A 22,105-nucleotide genomic window follows, 5' to 3' on the forward strand; every position below is an offset into this window, starting at 1 on the left:
CTTGTACTTACAAAATTGCCTGTTTAAAACAATATTCTACTTCATTTTGAAGAGTGAGAATCATTCACTTCTAGAGCTATGATACAAGGTATTCTCAATTTAGAGATGTCAAATTAAAGAATATTCAGGTATTCTACTTGACCACCTGCTACCTCTAATTGCTGGTAGTCAAAATTGATTATGTTCAATTACTTTTTCAGGACCGCAAGAGCTGTCTACATAGGAGTCAGGAATACAACCTACCAGTGGCGTATGTGACACCCGGGGGCCCATCATTTTTTGATACCCCCCCCCCATCTGTACGAAAAACATGATTTTTAGTAACAAGCCACACGTCACACATGAGTACCTAGGAAAAGGCAGCATCTTACGTATGCAGTGAGCAGTACAACATCAATACACCCATTGTAAAACCAAACAAGCCAGACTAGTACAGATCAATCCTGCAGTCAATCCTAACAAAAAACCATGTCTTTCGAACACACAGAACACAGAAAACACATTCGCCTAGTATGGAATATGTCATCACAAACTAACCCCTCCCTCTTTTACAAAACTGTAGTGTGGATTTTAGCCATGGTGGTAACAGCTCTGACGCTCATAGAATTCTGAGCATCAAAGCTGCTACCACCACGGCTGGCGCTAAAAACGCTCCACAGTTTTGTAAAATGGGGGATAAAATAGAAATATATAGACAAAGGTTAAATTGAACCAGTAAGAAGCTGGACTTTGCATACAGTACACCACAGAAACAGTGACACATGTCTCCTAAAACAATAAATAAAATAGAAAATTTTTTTCTACCTTTGTCTTCTGTGGTTTCTGCTTTCCTCATTTTCTTGTAACTCTCTTCCTTCCATCCACTGTCTGCCGTCTCTCTTCCCCTATATGGCATCTTCTCTCCTTCTATGCCCCTTCCAGAAACTGTATGCCTCCCCCTTCCATCTCTCCTTTCACCCCCATTGGTCTGGCATCTCTCTCCTCTCCTTCCCTCTCCCACACATCTCCTCTGCAATCCCTTTCCCCCCTCATTTTCCTTTTCAATTTATTTTCTGCATCTGTCTAGATTACGTTCTTACTACCCTCTCATCAATGTCCTTTTTTACTGTCTACCTAAAGCTTGCCACCTCTCTCCTCACCCCTCCAGTGTTTCCCTAACTCAATCCTTTTCTCCCCATCATGTGCCCTCCTTTTATTTATCCCCTCCTTCCGTCATGTACCTTCTTTCTCCAACCCTTCCATCTAGTACCTTCTCCTCTCTCTGTCCACTTCCATCCAGCGTCTGCTCCCTTCTTTCTCTCCTCCCATTTCCTTCCTGCATTTGTTCCCTTATCTCTCCCATCTGCACTTCCATCCAGCATAGGCTCCCCACTACCATCCAATGTCTGCCCTTTGTCTCGCCATCCACCCCTCTTCAATCAGCATCTGCCCCCTTTCTCTCCCTCCAATATCCTTCCTCCTTATGTCTCTCCCCTTTCTCTGTAGATCAATTCTATCAGCACCACCCTTCCATACCACCCTGCCCCCTTTCTTTCCCTCCACCACTCTTCCATTCCAGCAATCCTGCTCCTTTCTCTCCCTTCATGCAGCAAGGTCCAACAATGATTGTAGCTGCTGGCTGCCAGTCCACCCCACTCCGACATACTTGCTCTAGAGCGGACTCAGCAGCCGCATGCTGGAAGGTCCCGCGATGACTAGTCTGCTGACTACTCCAGAAGAAGTAAGTTACGTCAGAGGGGGTGGACCCGGAAGACGCAGGGAGTTGTGGCAAAGTCCCGCAATGACTGCGTCTGCCGGGTCCACCCCCTCTGACGTAACTTATTTCTTCCGGAGCAGAGCCGGCAGACAAGTCAGCGCAGGACCTTCCTGATCCTCAGCATGGCTGCTGACTCTGCTGCAGAGAAAGTAAGTCAGAGGTAACGTGACCATTTATATTTTTCATCAAAAGGGGACATCTATTAATTGACTGTGGATAACTAAAATAGTGAAGGAAGTGATAAGCAATAAGAAAAATTCATTCAGAAAATGGAAAAGGGACAAAACAGAGGTAAACTGGAGAGAGCACAGGAAGTATCAAAAAGAATGTCACCGTGTGGTACGAAAAGCCAAAAGAGAGTATGAAGAGAGACTAGCCAGGGAAGCACGAAATTTCAAACCGTTCATTAGATATGTTAAAGGGAAACAGCCGGCTAGGGAGGAGGTGGGACCACTGGATGACGGAGACAGGAAGGGAGCGGTGAAGGAAGAGAAAGAGGTCGCAGAAAGACTTAACATGTTCTTTTCATCTGTATTCACAAACGAAGACACAACCAACATACCGGAACCTGAGAAATTCTTCAATGGAAATCAAGCACAAAAGTTAACTTCCATAGAAGTGAGCCTTGATGATGTGCGCAGACAGATAGAAAAACTAAAAACTGACAAATTCCCGGGTCCGGATGGAATCCATCCAAGGGTGCTGAAGGAACTAAAAGAGGAAATAGCGGAACTATTACAGCAAATTTGCAACCTGTCTCTGAAAACAGGTGTGATTCCGGAGGATTGGAAGATAGCCAACGTTACGCCCATCTTTAAAAAGGGATCAAGAGGAGACCCGGGAAACTACAGACCGGTGAGTCTGACCTCTGTTCCGGGGAAAATGGCGGAAGCACTAATAAAAGAAAAAATTGATGAACATTTTGAAAAACATGAACTTCTGATAACCAGCCAACATGGTTTCTGCAGGGGGAGATCGTGTCTGACCAACTTATTGCACTTCTTCGAGGGAATTAACAAACAGATGGACAAAGGAGAACCCATAGACATCATATACCTAGATTTCCAGAAAGCCTTTGACAAGGTGCCTCATGAACGTCTACTCCGGAAACTGAAGAACCATGGGGTGGACGGAGCCGTGCATAGATGGATCAGAAACTGGTTAGCGGGTAGGAAACAGAGGGTAGGGGTGAAGGGACATTACTCAGACTGGAGGAAAGTCACGAGTGGTGTCCCGCAGGGCTCAGTGCTCGGGCCACTGCTATTTAATATATTCATAAATGATCTAGAAACAGGAACAAAGAGTGAGATAATAAAATTTGTGGACGACACCAAACTATTTAGTGGAGCTCGGACAAAGGAAGACTGTGAAAAATTGCAAAGGGACTTGGACAAATTGGGAGAATGGGCAGAGAGATGGCAGATGAAGTTCAATGTTGAGAAATGTAAAGTATTGCATGTGGGAATCAGAAACCCGAGGCACAGCTATACGATGGGAGGGATGTTATTGAATGAGAGTACCCAAGAAAGGGACTTGGGGTAATGGTGGACATGACAATGAAGCCGACGGCACAGTGCGCAGCGGCCGCCAAGAGAGCGAATAAAATGCTGGGGATAATCAAGAAGGGTATTACAACAAGAACGAAAGAAGTTATCCTGCCGCTGTACCGGGCAATGGTGCGTCCGCATCTTGAGTACTGCGTCCAGTATTGGTCACCATACCTTAAGAAGGATATGGTGTTACTCGAGAGAGTTCAGAGGAGAGCGACAAGACTGATTAAGGGGATGGAAAACCTTTCATACACTGAGAGATTGGAGAAACTGGGTCTCTTTTCCCTGGAGAAGAGAAGACTTAGAGGGGATATGATAGAGACTTACAAGATCATGAAGGGCATAGAGAGAGTAGAGAGGGACAGATTCTTCAAACTTTCAGAACATAAAAAAACAAGAGGGCATTCGGAAAAGTTGAAAGGGGACAGATTCAAAACAAATGCTAGGAAGTTCTTCTTTACCCAACGTGTGGTGGACACCTGGAATGCGCTTCCAGAGGACGTTATAGGGCAGCGAACGGTACTGGGGTTTAAGAAAGGATTGGACAATTTCCTGCTGGAAAAGGGGATAGAGGGGTATAGATAAAAGATTACTGCACAGGTCCTGGACCTGATGGGCCGCCGCGTGAGCGGACTGCTGGGCGCGATGGACCTTAGGTCTGACCCAGCGGAGGCATTTCTTATGTTCTTATGTTCTTATGTGTATCCTTTCTTTCATTTCTTTCTTTCTGCACTCAGGCCCAACAATTGTCCCTTTCTATTCCCTCCCTCCCATGTTCTTAGTGCCCCCAGTGCCTCCGTCCTGTGTCCATAGTGCCCCCAGTGCCCCCATCTTGTGTCCTTAGTGCCCCCAGTGTCTCCGTCCCGTGTCCTTAGTGCCCCCAGTGCCTCCGTCCCTTGTCCATTGTGCCCCCAGTGCCCCCTTCCCGTGTCCTTAGTGCCCTCAGTGCCTCCTTCTCATGTCCTTAGTGCCTCCATCCTGTGTCCATAGTGCTCCCAGTGCCTCCTTCCTGTGTCCATTGTGCCCCCAGTGCCTCCTTCCTGTCCATAGTGCACCCAGTGCCTCCTTCCTGTGTCCACAGTGCCCCCAATGCCTCCTTCCTGTGTCCACAGTGCCCCCAATGCCTCCTTCCTGTGTCCATAATGCCCCCAGTGTCCCCTTCCCGTGTCCTTAGTGCTCCCAGTGCCTCCTTCTCATGTCCTTAGTGCCTCCATCCTGTGTCCATAGTGGCCCCAGTACCTCCGTCTTGTGTCCATAGTGCCTCCTTTCTGTGTCCATAGTGCCTCCAGTGCCTCCGTCCCGTGTCAATGGTGCCCCCAGTGCCTCCGTCCCGTGTCCATGGTGACCTCAGTGCCTCCGTCCCGTGTCCATTGTGCCCCCAGTGCCTCCTTCCTGTGTCCATAATGCCCCCAGTGCCCCCTTCCCGTGTCCTTAGTGCCCTCAGTGCCTCCTTCTCATGTCCTTAGTGCCTCCGTCCTGTGTCCATAGTGCCCCCAGTGCCTCCGTCTTGTGTCCATAGTGCCCCCAGTGCCTCCGTCCTGTGTCCATAGTGCCCCCAGTGCTTCCATCCCGTGTCCATGGTGCCCCCAGTGCCTCCGTCCCATGTCCATGGTGCTCTCAGTGCCTCCGTCCCATGTCCATGGTGCCCCCAGTGCCTCCGTCCTGTGTCCATAGTGCCCCCAGTGCCTCCGTCCTGTGTCCATAGTGCCCCCCATGCCTCCTTCCCATGTCCATAGTGCCCCCAGTGCCTCCTTTCCGTGTCCATAGTGCCCCCAGTGCCTACTTCCTGTGCCCACAGTGCCCCCAGTGCCTCCATCCCGTGTCCATAGTGCCCCGAGTGCCTCCTTCCCGTGTCCTTAGTGCCCCCAGTGCCTCCTTCTTATGTCCCCCACTATCTTCAAGATTTTGGCCACCCCCAAAGCCAGCCTGCCTGTCTACCTATCTCCCTCCCTCCCTGCCGCACTAAAGCCAGCCAGCTTGCCTGCCTACATCCTGCCCTCCCTGCCGCGGGAAAAAAAAAAGCGCCTCTCCCCTTCCTTTCCTCTGGTCCGCGCCGCTGCAATCTTACCTCCCCCCGCCAACAAGAAGTCTTTCCGACGTCAATTCTGACATCAGAGAAGACATTCCGGGCCAGCCAATCATTGCCTGGCTGGCTCGGAACGTCCTCTCCGACGTCATAATTGACATTGGATAGACTTCTTGTCGGCGGGGGGAGGTAGGATTGTAGTGGCGCAGCCGGGAGAAAGGAAGGGCAGGAGAACCCAGACCTGGCCAGCTGTGCACCCGGGGCGGATCGCCCGCCCCCTCCCCCCGGTATGCCACTGCAACCTACTTGGTAAAATGTTTCATTTGCAGAGCATTGAACTTACTTAGATCTTCATCGTGCTGACAATCATTTACAGTCATGTAAACCATCTTTTCTCTTGCAATTCGTTCACCATTGCCTTGACCATGTAATTCTACTGCAGGATCATTCTCAGCCTCACTCTCCATAATATCTACTGTGCCTCCTGAATAAAAAGAACACAGCACAGATTTACAGCTTTATAACTACCATTTATGCTGTTACAAACTGTAGAATGGACAGAGGGGACAAAAAAGAGCATAGAGTAGAATCTCAGTTATCTAGCACCCCTGGGGATTGGTGGATACTGGATAACTGTTTTTCTGGTTAATTGACAGTGGGTTAGAAACCTTGTCTAACACATTCTCAATTCTCCCCCTCCCACCACGGCAGCAGTCCTGAGCCGCAAAGCCCTCCTCCCTCCCTCAAGCCCCCATGTGGTAGAAGCAGGCAGCGATCCGGACCGGAATAGGGATGGAGGAGTAATAGACCCTGATCAATTTTCAGTGGGTTGTGTTCATGAGGAGCTAGCTAAAATAAAGGTAGACAAAGCGATGGGGCCGGATGGTGTACATCCAAGGGTGCTGAAGAATTTAGGGAAGTTGTGGTAGCAAGTCTGTAGAGTCGGGAGTGGTACCGGAGAACTGGAGAAGGGCGGATGTGGTCCCTCTCCACAAAAATGGAAGTAAGGAAGAAGTAGGGAATTACAGACTGGTAAGTCTGACTTCTATGGTAAGCAAATTAATGGAAACATTTTTAAAACAGAGAAAGGTCAAGTTTCTGGAATCCTGTGAATTACAGAACTGGAGGCAACATGGATTCACTAGAGGTAGGTCTTGTCAGACAAATCTGATCAATTTCTTTGAATGGGTGACCAGAGAATTGGATAGAGGGGGTGCGCTAGATGTGGTATATTTAGGTTCAAACAATTTTTATCGATGTAAACAACAGCGAAAGCAATACAAAGGCACACATATGGTGCACAGTAACAACAATGATGCATCATAGATAACATTACAGCAAACATAAACAAGATAAGAGTCACAACATCAAATCCCCCCCTTCCAGTATACTCAAGGCAAGAGAGGCCAGAGGTTACGGAAAGGCCCTCCAGGGCCCTGGACTCTGATAAGCCCTGAAGGAGCCACACCACCCCCTCTCCCACTATTCCCTAAGATCAAACCTATAGCTAAATGCCAGAACCTGTCAAAAAAGCATGCCCCAATGTGTGTTCCCACATTTATGACACAGGGGTGTGGGTAGACCTCCACTGTAATATAACTGTGCACGAGTATAATAGGCACGTAATGTCACCCTATAATACATTTCTTGCAATTAAGCACATGGGGTAACGCAAACACATCAAAGAGAGCATAAAATTTACGTTCCATCTGAAGAGGTATGTAGTTGCTGGACAAAGTCCCCCAAATGGCAAAGCAAACATGCATAATTGTATACCCGAACATCCGGTAATCCCAACCCCCCCTATGCCAATTCCCCAGGAGCTGAGAGAACTGCAATTTCGGTTTCTTGGCCGCCCAACAGAAACGATTACCCCCCCCTTATAAAAGATGTGCAAATCTTTCTTTGTCAAACACAAGGGTAGAGTCTGCAACACATACAGCCATTTGGGAAAGATAAACATCTTAACCAAACAAATGCGCCCCATCAAGGATAGGGGCAATGCCCGGCAAGTATCCAGCAAGAGCTCCACCTGTCGTTGAAGCTTGTCCACATTCATGTGATATAATAGGGAAACCTTCATTGTCATCAGAGTCCCCAAGTACACAAACTGCCCTTGCGCCCAGGTCAACGGAAACCCGTTCCCCCATAGGGCCTAAACCTCTGCCAAGGACGCCACTTCTGATTTGTCCAAATTTAAGCAAAAACCTGCATAGTCACCATATTCTTTAATTAAATCCAATAAGGCCGTCAGAGGGTAAAGGATCTGTAAGGTGTACTAAGATATCATCCGCAAATGCCGATAACTTAAAGGTAGTAGCTCCGATATCAATCCCCCATATAGATGGCATGGCGTATATATCCCGAATAAGGGGGTCCAGGGTAAGCACAAATAATAATGGAGATAAGAGGCAACCCTGTCCCCCTGTAAATCAGGAACCGATCCGTTTCAAAATCTTTCAACACCAATTTAGCCTGTGGCAGGGCATACAATGCGCGCACTGCCAAGACAAAAAAAACGTCAAAACCATAGGCTGTTAAAAAGAAAATCCCACCTCACCCTATCGAACGCCTTTTCAGCATCAAAGCTAACCAGCACTGATGGGAGATTGCATGCCTCCCGCTGTTCCAAGGACAGAAGCATTGTTCTTCCTTTCACAAATCCCGCATGAGCTTTGTGGATAAGAGAGGGCAGCACAGTTGCCATCCGATTTGCCATAATTTTTTATAATAATTTAACCTCCGTGTTCAATAGTGAAATAGGACGATAGGAGCCCGCTTTTTTTATTTGGTTTAGGTAACACCAAAATGCGGGCCAGGTTCAAACCCTCTGGCAAAGCCTCTGCTCCAACCATGATATAAAACATCCGAGCGAGCGGTTCTATTATCTCCTCAACCAGGATTTTATAAAATTCAATGCGCATGCCATCCTCACCCGGAGCCTTTAGCAGAGGACTATTCCCAATTGCCCAATACACTTCCTCCGGTGATATTGGCGCATTCAGGCGTTCCTTATCTTTCTTTTGAGATACGTGGCAACGTTATCCCCTCCAAATAGGGGCCAGCCGATACTCCCTCCTCAGAAGGGGGAGCATAGAGGTTCTTAAAATAGTGATGGAATATTGTTCCGATCTCCGGAACGGTTGTAACTCTCTCCCCCCACTCGTTCCTCAAGGCCTAAACCCTACGTGGGCCCGTCCTGGTGGAAACCAGGCGGGCCAAAAGTTTCCCCCCCTTATTCCCATATCTATAAAGCTTGTACTTATAGTAGGCGAGGGATTTTCTGCCCGCTGATGCAGTAGGGAATTGAGGGTCACTTGATATTCCATCAACTCCTGTCTGTGCATAGAGTCACGAGATGAGCCATACCGTCTCCGTGCCTTAGCTATGTCCCTTTCTAGCCACAAAATTTCCCGATCGTGAGCCTTTTTCACATGACTGCTGTAACTAAGGGTATCCCCTCTCAACACCGCCTTTGCAGCTTCCCAGAATAAGATAGGGTCCCCTTCCGTGTGAGCATTATGCCATTTATAATCTTTCCAAGAACCCAATATTTTGGGTCCCGATATTTTGGATCCCCATACAAAGCGAGCGGAAACACCCAGCACCACACCCTGGAAGGCTCCCCTCCCTCCTCCCACCTCACATGAACCCAGGCATGATCTGATATTGTATATGGACCTATATCTGCCCAGTCCAGGTCTCGAAACACCGGTTCAGTCACCCAAATATAGTCTATGCGGGACTAAGTACCGTGCGCCGGGGACATGTGGGTGTAATCCCTCTTGTTGCCATGCAGCACCCTCCAGGTGTCAATTAATTCCAGGTTATCACTAAATTTTTGGAGCTCCCTCTCCCCTATCCGACGGAGAGCCCCTCCCGGCCCCGTGTAATCCAAACTAGAATCACGAAAAGCATTAAAGTCTCCCCCCACAATCAGGGCAACAGGCATAGGGCAACAGGGCATAGGGCAACAGTAAGTGTGTCAATGTAGCATAGAATGCTGGGTAACTTTCATTAGAAGCATAGACACAGCAAAATACCATGTCCTGTTGTGTGATCAACCCCGATAGAGCACATATCTGCCCTCCCCATCCTTAGCCAAAATTTGTAGATTATCGAGGAGGCCCTTTCGGAACAAAATCGCTATCCCCCCTGTGTTTCCTCGTTGCAGAAGCCGCGACACACTCCCCCACCCACCATTGTTTCAACTTAGTATGTTCAAGATCAGTCAAATGGGTCTCCTGGAGAAATGCCACATCCACCTTATGGTGCTGTAAATGTTGTAAAATTTTTTATCGCTTAATGGGGGAATTTATCCCCCCCACATTTCAAGTTACAAAATTAACCAGGATTCATGGTCACTAACTACTTCACATACTCCACCCTCAGTACCTGTGGGACCCAGCCACCCCAGCCCCTGACCAAGCCCCACCAGGGTATCAGCTGACCACCTATTACCAAAGTTGGGCAGAGAGTACCAATCCCCTCACCCCTCATCCCAAATCCCAACCCCTCCCCCACCGCCCACCTTCCCCGCTCCAACTTCCCCCTCCCCCCCTAGTCCCAACCCACAACATCTCAAAACCATTCAAACAGATTTTGAGATCCCTTAAGAAGAAGCAACACCACCACCCCAGCCTCCCCAATGCTTACCCCTGCTACCCCATAAATGTTCACAAAATAGTGCAACTAAAGCTGGCTTGAAATGTTACCTTAGACCAATCAATGCTCAATATGTAAAAAAATGGTTTCTAAGGTGCTCAATAAACAACTTATATCATCTTAATGAATGTTTTCAATAATTTTCTAGTCTGTTTAATAGACCTCAGAACCACCACTCCTCCGTCCCACCGAAGTGTAATCATGGGGAGATGCAAGTGGTGCACTCCTCACCGGTCTATTTAATTTAAATTTTATATCATTCCTCCAATTTTTATACTTAAATTTACTTATCTTAGTAATGGCGAGTTGGATGGCGGCGGCATTTGACAGACCCCTGAAGAAACAATTGTGAAACATGTCGGGTCTTACCGCCAGTCTACCATGAGAACTGATAGTTTGCCATTACTAAGATAAATAAATTTAAGTATAAAAATTGGAGGAATGATATCAAATTTAAATTAAATAGACTGGTGAGGAGTGCACCACTTGCATCTCCCCGTGATTACACTTCGGTGGGACGGAGGAGTGGTGGTTCTGAGGTCTATTAAACAGACTAGAAAATTATTGAAAACATTCATTAAGATGATATAAGTTGTTTATTGAGCACCTTAGAAACCATTTTTTTACATATTGAGCACAAAATAGTGCATGACACTCCACCCGGATCCCCACAATCAACTCCCACAAACAGAACCTCCATCCCCCCCCCCTACAACACTCGCCCATCACACAACCATTACACACTTCCCCAGTAAAGTCCCCTTGGCCATGCTGCAGTAAGACTGCCCAGGCCTACTATGAAGTCCCAACACCAGCAGCTGCCCTTTCACGTAAGCTGTCCTGTGGGTGCACTACTCACTGTACTCCTCGCCATCGCTCCTCTGGTCTGCCTCCGCCAACCTGATGGTCCGGCTCTCTCCTCCACTCTCACTTCAGCGGGTCCCCCTTCCGGCAAATTAGGAGCACCCAGTTCTTTCAACACCGACCAGACCTCCGCCACTGTACGGACCCGTCTCGTTGCACTCCCCACCATCAGGGCCAAAGCAGAAGGATAAAGCCACCGGTAATGGAGGCCCTCCCTACAAAAATAGGTGGTCACCGTTTGCATATCCTTCCTTTTTCGCAACATGGCAGCTGCCATATCCTGATAGATGTCCACCTTCAATGTGTTCCATTTGTAATCCCGCAGCTTTCTTGCTGCATGGAAAATCTCCTCTTTCACCCAGAAATTTCCGAAACATAAAACAATGTCTCGGGGCAGGTTTGATTTGGGGCACCCTAGTGCCCGATGTGCTCGTTCAATATCAATTTCGGGCACCCATTCCTCACCGGACAAAGCACTGGTGAGGATGTCAGTGCAAATGTCCAGGGCTGTCTGTGGGGGCGTCCTGATAAGCACTTTCCTCAGGCACTCCCCTGATCCGGAGATTGCACCATCTAGACCGGTTTTCCAGATCTTCCAGCTTATCCCATAATGCTAGTTCCTCTGCTCGCACTCCCACCACGGCCTGCTGTACCTCTAGGACACAGGTGTCAAAGTCCCTCCTTGTGGGCCGCAATCCAGTCGGGTTTTCAGGATTTCCCCAATGAATATGCATGAGATCTATTTGCATGCACTGCTTTCATTGTATGCTAATAGATCTCATGCATATTCATTGGGGAAATCCTGAAAACCCGACTGGATTGTGGCCCACGAGGAGGGACTTTGACACCCCTGCTCTAGGATATCCTCTGTCATGGTATTAACATATGCCTCCACCTCATCCTGTTGCTTAACCAGCTCCACCAGATCTTGTTTCAGGCCAGTGAATGCTTTTGTGACATCGTGGCGTAGGGACTGCATTTCTGTGCAGATGTCCAGCAACAAATCTCTCAGAGAGTCCGGCGCCTCTTGAGACGCCCCCTGCATAACATTTCCCAGCCGTTCCCGCTGCTCCGCGCCGGGGCCCAGGGTGTCCTCCACCTCCGCCATCTTGGCTGCCAGCATCGGGCTGACCACCACTGCTTTCAGCGCTCCCTGCTTCTTCTCGCGAAACCGTAGCTGTCGAGCTCTACACTCTTGAGGAACGTAGGGAGAGGGGAGACATGATCGAAACATTTAAGTACCTCACAGGACGTGTCGAAGTGGAAGATATTTTCTTTCTCAAGGGACCCTCGGCCACAAGAGGGCACCCGCTCAAACTCAGGGGCGGAAAATTTCATGGCGACACCAGAAAGTATTTCTTCACAGAGAGAGTGGTTGATCATTGGAACAAGCTTCCAGTGCAGGTGATCGAGGCAGACAGCATGCCAGACTTTATGAATAAATGGGATACCCATGTGGGATCCCTACGAGGGTCAAGATAAGGAAATTGGGTCATTAGGGCATAGACAGGGGGTGGGTAAGCAGAGTGGGCAGACTTGATGGGCTGTAGCCCTTTTCTGCCGTCATCTTCTATGTTTCTATGAGCTTCCTCCGTGTGGTCCGCCAACCAGCCATGTGATTTCGGGGGCCACTATCAGGGCTATTTTCACTGATTCTGAGGCAGCTTCACCAGAGCTTCATTCAGAAGCGACCAGATATGTCGGTGACGTCACTTCCTCCCTTCAGAAATTTTTAATGCAGCTCAAGTAGTCTTAATGGAACATCTGCCTCTAGAGACGGAAATGCTGCCTGATCTAGATGTGGTATATTTAGATTTTAGCAAAGCCTTTGACAGGTTTCCACACGGATGTCTAATAAATAAACTGAGTGCCCTAAGGATGGGTCCCAAAGTGATAGGCTGGGTCAAGAATTGGTTGAGTAAAAGGCAACAGAGGATAGTGATTAATGGAGATCACTCTGAGGAAAGGGATGTTACCAGTGGTGTGCCTCAAGGTACTGTTCTTGGGCCTGTTCTTTTTAACATTTTTATAAACGATATTGCTGAAGGGTTGTCGGGTAAGATTTGCCTCTTTACAGATGATACCAAAATCTTCAATAGAATAGATACGCCGGATGGTGTGAATAACATGAAGAAAGACCTGGCGAAGCTTGAAGAATGGTCTGAAATTTGACAGCTAGAATTTATTTTATTTTAAAAAATTATATACCGCATTAAAACTATGCGATTTACAAAATTATATGCATACATATTTTTTTTTTAAATGCTAAACATGTTTCACCAAGACAAACACAATAAAACATTAACTAACGATATCATTATTTTAAATTCATCCTACAAGATGGAAAGACAAAATCTCATAAAAACATTTACAGGATGGGAAAGCATTAACAGAAAATGGCATTAGCATTAGCAATTTAATGCTAAGAAATGCAAGGTCATGGAGGAAGTGACGTCATCGCCACGGATGGGAGCTTGAACTGAGAGCTCCGTTCGGGCCGGCGAAATAACTATCATTTCGGTGTGTAAACGGCGCAAATTTTTCATCCCCGGGGGCTGGTGAGGTGTGCGAAGCCACTGTGAACACTATGGCAACGCGAAAAAAGTTGCCCGGCGACAAACCCGGCCAGCGCACGATGGAACAGGTGCTGAGCCGGGCTGCACGTGGCAGCATGGGCCCTGAGCCGTGCAGCGGGGAGGCGGCGAAATTGAGCGGGACCCTAGCGGCCGTGGCTGACATGACCGTGGACCCGGTGCAGGAGAGTACATCGATGGACCCGCTTACTAAAGCGGATATGCAGAGATGGATTGCAGAGGTAAAATCTGAAATCTCTGCGGTGGCGGTGCAGGTTCGGTGGCGGTGCAGGAGTTGCGCACTGACCTGGTGGAGGTGGGCACGAGGGTCGAGGTGGTGGAGATGCGCATGGATAGCTGTGAGGACAGTGTAACCGGAATGCAGAGATCACTGGAGACGGTGTCTGCGGATTACCAACTTCTTCTGGATAAGGTCGAGGACCTGGAGAACCGCACCCGGCGTAATAATCTGAGGGTGTGGGGCCTACCAGACCTGCCTGAGTTTAAGGATGTTCGTGCTACTACAATCAAGCTGATTAGGTGGCTACTGCAAGATGACACCCTGGAGCCAGGACTGGAGCGGGCTCATCGCGCGCTGGGACCCCGGACACTGGATCAACCAAAAGATATAGTGTTGTGTCTTCAGAGCTTTGTCCTTAAAGAGAGGATCTTCCGCAGAGCCCGGGAGATGGGCACGGTCACCTGGGAGGGTCACCGGCTGGAGTTTTATCAGGACCTAGCTGCTGGCACGCTCCAGAAACGGCGGGCATTCAGAGAAGTGACCACGGCTTTGCAGCGCAGCAATTTGCGCTATCGTTGGACTTATCCTTTTGGAGTTGTTATTACCATCAACGGAGTCCACACCAGAGTTTCCACTGTTCGAGAGGCTCGTGGGCTGTTGCAACAAACGGGGATTGAGATCCCTGAGGAGGCTGTTCCAGCGGGAGGTGTGGTGCCTGGCCAGGGTGGGCGCCCTGCCTCCTCCTGCTGGCAAAGAGTGGAAAATGGATCCCGGAGCGGGAGGGGCGGCCGAGGGGGTGGACCCCCTCTTCGGGCCACCGCTTCTTCCTCGAGTGCTCCCCCCTGAGAGCTGACTGACTGTACTTGTTCTTTTCCTGTTTCTACTGCCAGTTTTATGTCTCGGCGGGGGGTCTTTGGACTCCCCCCCGAGGGAATGGACTGTTGAGTCTTGCTCCTTGGGAGAGTGTTTTGTAGGGGGTATATCCTACCTGGTTCGGGATGAGGCGGGTGGAGGAAGTTGAGGGTTTTGGGTTCGTGTTATATGGGGGGTATTGCAATGTGGGGGAGGGGAGAGTGTGCATTATAGCATGGGGGTTTGGGGGATTGGTGGGATGGGAGTGGGGGATTTTTGTATACACCGTTTTTGATAGTTACACACGATGTGTGTAAGGGGCCATGGAGATGGTTCACTTCTTTGTATGTTGGTGGGAGATCTGAGGACTCTCACTGTGGGGGAGGGGGGGTGGTGGGGAGGGATGGGGGGAGAGGGGGGGTAGTAGGGACATATCTGTTGGGGTTGGGTTTGCATTGTCATTATTTTATTTGGAATATGGAGGTGTTTAAATTGGTTTCTTATAACATTAGGGGTCTCAATTCCCCCAACAAGAGAAGGGCCTTCTACAGGGAATTGCTCCGTTTGAGGGCTGATGTCTGCTTTGTCCAGGAAACACATTTACTGCAGTCCCATGAATCCTTGGTTGGGGATCACAGGTTCCCGCAGGCCTTTTGGGCTTCCCGGATGGGCACTTCTAAGAGGGGTGGGGTGGGAATTCTTATTCGTAAGGGGATCCGCTGTGAGGTGCGTAGGGTGGTGAGGGATCCTCAGGGCAGATACATCATGTTGGAGGCTATGATTGAGGGGGTCTTGTACTCCCTGGTAAATGTTTATGCCCCTAATGAAGGTCAGGGGACCTTCTTCCGTGAGTTGGTCCCTCGGATCCTCAAGTTTAAGGGGGGGGGCCCTGGTTTTTGGTGGGGATTTCAATCTTACAGTGAGCCCTCATTTGGATAACTCAGGGAGGGCGGATCAATATGGGAGAAGGGATCGTAAACTGTTGCGTGAGGCATTGGCCAATCTGAATGTGGTGGATTGCTGGAGGTGGCTCCATCCTTCAGTTAAGGACTATACCTACTTTTCGGGAATACATTCCTCATATTCCAGAATTGATTATGTTTTTGTGGAGCGGGGACTACTCCGGAGGGTGGAGTCCGCGGGGATTGAGTCCCTCACGTGGTCGGACCATGCCCCGGTGTGGTTGCGATTCCAGGGGGTGGGTGGAGGCTCGGGATAGTCTTCTAGATGACCCAGAGGTGGGAACACAGATTGAAGGGTGGATACAAGAATATCTAGATGTAAATGTGGAGTGTGGAGCTTCGTTGGAAGCGGTTTGGGAGGGGTTAAAGGCTACCCTTAGGGGCAGGTTAATAGCCCTGTCGTCGGCCCGGCAGCGTAAACGGCGGGAGGATGCGGCAGGCCTGTTGATTGTAATTGGTAGGTTGGAGAGTTTGCATAAGCGTTCCCCTTGGAATGTGGAATTGCGGGAGCGCTTGTTTCAGGCCCGTAGGGATCTCCAGGCTTTAGACTTGGACAGATTGCACCATAACTTACAGCTCCTCCAACAGAGATATTTTGAGTTTTCTAATAAAGCTAGTCGACTGGTTGCACATCGTCTTAAGGTGCGACAGACGCGCAACCAGATCTTTTCGCTCCGGGCGGCCTCTGGGGAAGTGTTACAGACTGAGGATGCTATCCGTGCACGTTTTGTGGAATATTATTCTCAACTCTATACCCCGGAAGCTTCAGGGCCCTCATAGGACTAGGTCGCTTATTTAACTTCAGCAGAGTTGCCCCGGATTGCACAGGCTGATGTGGCGAGGTTGGACCGCCCTCTTACATTGATTGAGGCTTGTAGTGCGCTGCGCTCTATGAAGCTTGGTAAGTCACCTGGACGGTTTTACCGTTCGGTACTACAAACGTTTTCAAGATCTGCTGCTGCCCCCTTTGTTGCGTTTTCTTAACTCTTTACAAGGGAATAGTGCCCTCCCCTACTTCATGCGCTTGGCGGGCGTGACAGTGCTGGCTAAGGAGGGGGTTGATACTAAGATCTTCACGCGAATTTTGGCGAACCGATTGATGAGTTGGATCCCTCGGCTGATTCATCCAGATCAGTCGGGATTTGTGGTAGGCAGACAGATGGGTGATAATACTCATAGGGTCTATAACTTGTATGACCGGGCCAGGGGGGGGGTGTGAGAGAAACGGTGTTTTTGTCTATCGATGCTGAGAAGGCGTTCGATAGGGTAGCTTGGCCTTTTTTATTTCAGGTCCTGGAGTCTGTGGGTCTGGGTCCACGAATGCGGGACTGGATTCGGGTCCTATATAGTGGACCTCTGAGTTGCATCAAGGTGAATGGTGGTTATTCGGAGACTTTCTCTCTGGCAAGGGGAACACGTCAGGGATGTCCCCTTTCCCCGCTCCTTTTCGCTTTGACGGTGGAACCCCTGGCGCAGCGTGTGCGGATGAATCCGGATATTAAGGGGGTCACGGTGCCGGGAGGGGATTTTAAGTTGGCTTTGTTTGCGGATGATATTTTGTTTACGGTGGAAGACCCTGCAACTTCCTTGCCGGCTATATTGCGGGAGTTGGATATTTATGGTGAGGTGTCGGGATTTCGGGTCAATGTTGGTAAATCGGAGCTCCTCAACATTAACTTGCCTGCTGACCGGGTTTCCTATCTCCGAGATCGGTATCCGTTTCGGTGGGTTCAACGTTCTCTGCGATATCTCGGGGTTTATTTTGGACCGCCGAGAGTGGAGTTATATGACCTCAACTTTCCTCCGCTCTTTCGTCGCATTCGCCAAGATTTGCTTAATTGGAAAGATCTGTATTTCTCTTGGTTGGGCCGGGTGGCCATTGTGAAGATGATGATTCTGCCTCGTTTGTTGTTCTTATTCCAGGTATTGCCTCTTTGGGTGGGCAGAAAAACATTAGAGGGGGTTCAAAGGCATATCTTTAATTTTATTTGGGCTGGTCGACGGCCAAGGGTGAGTAGGAAGGTCTTATGTATGGGGAGAGGAGACGGGGCTTGGGGGTCCCGGATGTGGTGAAATATTATCAGGCTGCTCAGCTGCGCGCCCTTTTAGAATGGCAGACGCAGACGCCGAAACTGTGGGTGGAAATTGAGCAAAGGTTAAGTGAGGGGGTACCTTTGTTACATCGGCCGTGGGTGCCTGGTAGGGCGCGCCTGGTAGGGGGGGTATCCTCGGTAGTGACTTCCTTGAGGGTATGGAATCAGACCAGACCTTGTTTATTGGGGAGTAGGCGACATTCCTGGTATACTCCGTTGAGACACAACCCTGACTTTCCACCGGGAAGGGATGGGGGAGTGTTTGCAGACTGGGAGTCACGGGGCTTAGTTTGTGTGGGACAGTTGTGGGACCAGGTTTTGGGCGGTGTTAGACCCTTTACGGAACTCAGGGGCAAGTATGGGTTTGGGATAAGGGATTTGTTCCCCTACCTGCAGGTTCTCCATTATATCAGGGCCTCGGGTCTTTTGGGAGACTTGAGGGGTGGTAAGATGCCCTTTGAGCTGCTATTGGGTCCAGTGCTTCGGAAGGGAGCTCTCTCTGCAGTATATAGGTGCCTTAATTGTCGGGGGGTTCCCCTTCCCTACATGAGGGCTTGGGAAGATGACTGTGGTTCAGCTATTTCCTGGGACACTTGGGGTGACATATGGTCGGAGATCTCCTCGGCAGGTATAGCTGCTTTGCTAATCGAGAATGGTTACAAGGTCCTCTTTCGGTGGTACTATACCCCTCAGGTTGTGGCTCGTTGGCAGGGAGGTGCGAGTGACCTATGTTGGAGGGGCTGTGGGGAAGTGGGTACATACTTTCATATGTAGTGGCAGTGTGGGCAGGTGTGTGGATTCTGGACTGAGGTTTTTGTTCGGGTGTCCCGGATCTTAGACATCCAGATACCGGCTGATTGGCGACACGCCTTGTTGTTTTGGCATCAATTGGATTTGGCTTGGGGTGACTCTTTATTTTGTAAGTTGGCATTCATTGCTGCTAGATTGGCCATTGCCTCTCTGTGGAATCAGGCGCTCCCTCCCACGTGGGCCCTGGTGGAGCAACGCTTACTTAATTGGCAGAACCTTTATCACTTAACAGCTTTGCGTCATGGTAAATTACATGGCTATGCTCATATTTGGCGTAGTTTTCGGGCTTCTGTGGGGGTTTGTGGTAGGAGTGGCTAGGGGCTCTGGATTTGTTTTGGAGTAGGACTGGATGGGCGATACTTGGGGGGATCCCATAACCATATTCCTTTTCACGTTTTGGTTTCTGTTTGGAATAGATTGTTTCTCAACCTTATTGAGAGATGTTGGTATTGTGCTCTGTCCCTAGGGGGGTGGGTGGGGGGGTATGGGCTGTGATTTGGTGGGTATTTTTGATTGCTCTTATTAGTCTGTGGGAATTGCACATGTTTCTGTTGTTATTTTCGAGCGAGGTATTTTGCTCTATATATCTTTGTTCCTGCGTTTCCTGTGAAATTGTACTGTTTGGAGTGTATTTCAATAAAAGCCTTTCATTGAAAAAAAAGAAATGCAAGGTCATGCATTTGGGCTGCAAAAACCTGAGGAAACGGTACAGTTTAGGGGGTGAAGAACTTATGTGCATGATAGAAGAGCAGGACTTGGGTGTGATTGTATGTGATGATCTTAAGGTAGCCAAACAGATTGAAAAGATGACAGCAAAATCTAGAAGAATGCTAGGTTGCATAGGGATAGGTATGGCCAATAGGTAAAAGGAGGCATTGATGGCCCTTTATAAGACTTTGGTGAGAACTCATTTAGAATATTGTGTACAATTCTAGAGGCCACACCTTCAAAAAGATATAAAAAGGATGGAGTCGGTCCAGAGCAAGGCTACTAAAATGGTATGTGGTCTTCTTGATAAGTCATATGGGGACAGACTTAAAGATTTCAATCTGTATACTTTGGAGGAAAGGCAGGAGAAGGGAGATATGATAGAGATGTTTAAATACCTACTTAATGTAAATGCGCATGAGTCAAGTCTCTTTTATTTAAAAGGAAACTCTGCAATGAGAGGGCATAGGATGAAGTTAAGAGGTGATAAGCTCCGAAGTAATCTAAGGATATACTTTTTTACAGAAAGGGTGGTAGATGCATGGAACAGTCTCCCAGAAGAGGTGGTGGATACAGAGACTGTGTCTGAATTCAAAAGGGCCTGGGATAGGCACATGGGATCTCTCAGAGAGAGAAAGAGATAATGGTTACTGCGGATGGGTAGACTAGATAATAATAATAATAACTTTATTCTTCTATACCGCCACAGTCGAATGACTTCTAGGCGGTTCACATCGAAGAAGGCTGGACAATCAGCAAATTACAGAATGCAAGAAGTGAGGGTACAACTTATTACATAAGAATATAGATAAAAGGATAGCATATTACACCGAGATTGACAGAGGGAAAATATAACTTAGTAAGTGATGAGGCTTCTGTTTTAGGAGATGAATTTGTCAAACTGTACGGTTTTAATTGCTTTCTGGAATGCGCTGTAGGTCAGCCCGGTTCCATTAATGGAAAATCTCCAAACTGGAAAGAATATGGTGTAAATCAGGAAAAGATCAGGATAGATTCACCTGGCGACTAAAAGTTAAAGAGTACAAACAAATGAAAGGAGAAAAGCGCTGTAAACATTATTCCCAATCAATTAACTCTCCTTCGCTGAATACAAAAGAACTCTCCAGAATTGTCAACTCATTATTTGATATTGAGCTACATAAACGTTCTCTGACAGATCTCCCACCCTCTGCTTCTAGCCTAGCCGACCACTTCACTTCAAAAATTTGTAATCTGAAAACGTCCCTCACAGCTACAAGCTTAGACCTATCTATCAATTTATCTGCTCCAGGAAATGAAGGCTCAACAGCAGACATGACCTGGAACCATTTTGAAAACCCAAATTGGAACCAGTTCCACAAGCTCTACTCTAAATACGCCAAATCCAACTGCCTACTAGACAACTGCCCACCAACTATCATGAAAACAGCCCCCCTCCCATTCAAAGCTGAACTTTTCAACTGGGTTACTTTTTGTTCGTCCACCAGCTTCTTCCCATCGGAACTCGGTCACATTCTCATAACTCCTATTATCAAAAACTCCAAGGAGCCAGTCACCTCGGTTGCCAACTACATACCCATTGCCAACATACCTCTTTTCCTCAAACTAGTGGAAGGCCTAGTTAACCTTGATCTCATGACATACTTAGAAAAGTTCAACATTCTACATGACTCAATCAGGATTTCGCACAAATCACAGCACGGAAACAGTCTTAGCCTCATCTGACAGATTACCTCCTCCATCTAATAATAATAATAATAATAACAGTTTATATACCGCAGGACCATGAAGTTCTATGCGGTTTACAATGATTATAAGGTATTGCAGATCGAATGGAATAAACAAAGTTCAGAGTGATCATTTGTTGATGACTAAGATTGTATAGATCAGTTACCTAAGTACTTCAGGAACAGATGTGTTTTTAGGCGTTTCCTGAATTCCCTATAAGTAGTAGGCACGAGCAGTTGTTCCATAATGGTGCTTGATGTGAGAGAAGATGTTGGTGATGACTTTTAAATTTACAACCTCTAACCGGTGGAGAAACAAAGTTCGGATGTGAGATTTTCCTGAATCTGTTGGTTGTGAAGGAGAAAAGGTCTGTTATATATTTAGGGGCTAAGCCGTAAAGTACCTTGAAGCAAAAACAGCCAAACTTGAATTTCACACGTGCCTCCATTGGCAGCCAGTGCAGAAGTCGGTAGGAAGGTCTCACGTGATCAAACTTTTTCAGTCCGCAAAGTAACCTAACCGCTGCATTTTGTACCAGTTGCAATCGCCTCATGTTCTTCTTTTTTTTTTTTTTTAGTTCAAAACTTTTTATTGTGAGTTATGAATAGTACAAAGAAAGCAAGCACATAATCAAGAGTATCGCACTGAGATACAACCATAAATAGTACAACAGTAAGATCATCATATTATCTCTAATGGAAACTAGTCATGAAACGAAAACAACGAACTAGTGCGAGAGAAAGGAAGAATGAAGGAAGAGGCAAAAAGAAAAAGGGGACATAGAAATCAGAAGGTAAATTATGGAATGGTTGATAGCGCACATTAATGAACCTTTTCAAGAAATTTCCAAGGTGAAGTAGGCAACCCTGAGGGAAGATTTGTGATACAGCGCTTTTCAACAGCATATTGTTCATGTTTATTATACAAACACAGTGAGTTCCACCAGAACATATAGTCCAGATGTGAGGCCGATTTCCAATTCCGAAGGATATGCATAATAGCGGTGGCAAACATAGTGTCTATCAACTTCATCGGGCAGTCTGTGTTGGAAAACAAGAATGCTGAGAGCGAAGCATAACAATGTCAAAGGTAATGTCTGATTGACAGGCTGTGATAGACTTAATTGTCTTCCAGATACTGTCCCAGAAAGAGCTAACTGCAGAGCAATGAAACAGCATGTGATCCAAGGTGCCATCAGAGTTCTGATAATGCCAACAGGTAGGAGCAGGTCTCAGTTTTGCCTTCCACATGCGGTAAGGTGTCCATATCGCTTGCCA

General features: G+C 47.9%; 1 protein-coding gene across 6 annotated transcripts in view; it reads right to left on the minus strand.

Moving 5' to 3' along the window:
- The window catches only part of ZFX (zinc finger protein X-linked), a 193,349-nt gene that overhangs the window by 83,808 nt on the left and 87,436 nt on the right, over nucleotides 1-22,105 (minus strand). For 5 of the 6 annotated variants that reach the window (XM_033948097.1, XM_033948096.1, XM_033948098.1 and 2 more), the window contains exon 5: nucleotides 5,676-5,816. The exons of the other annotated variant lie outside the window; for it this stretch is intronic. In XM_033948097.1, the coding sequence (XP_033803988.1) occupies nucleotides 5,676-5,816 (141 nt within the window). The remainder of the gene's footprint in view (nucleotides 1-5,675; nucleotides 5,817-22,105) is intronic. 6 annotated transcript variants of the gene reach the window in all.

Source organism: Geotrypetes seraphini, chromosome 6 (assembly GCF_902459505.1).
Source record: "Geotrypetes seraphini chromosome 6, aGeoSer1.1, whole genome shotgun sequence".
Classification (NCBI taxonomy): Eukaryota; Metazoa; Chordata; class Amphibia; order Gymnophiona; family Dermophiidae; genus Geotrypetes; species Geotrypetes seraphini.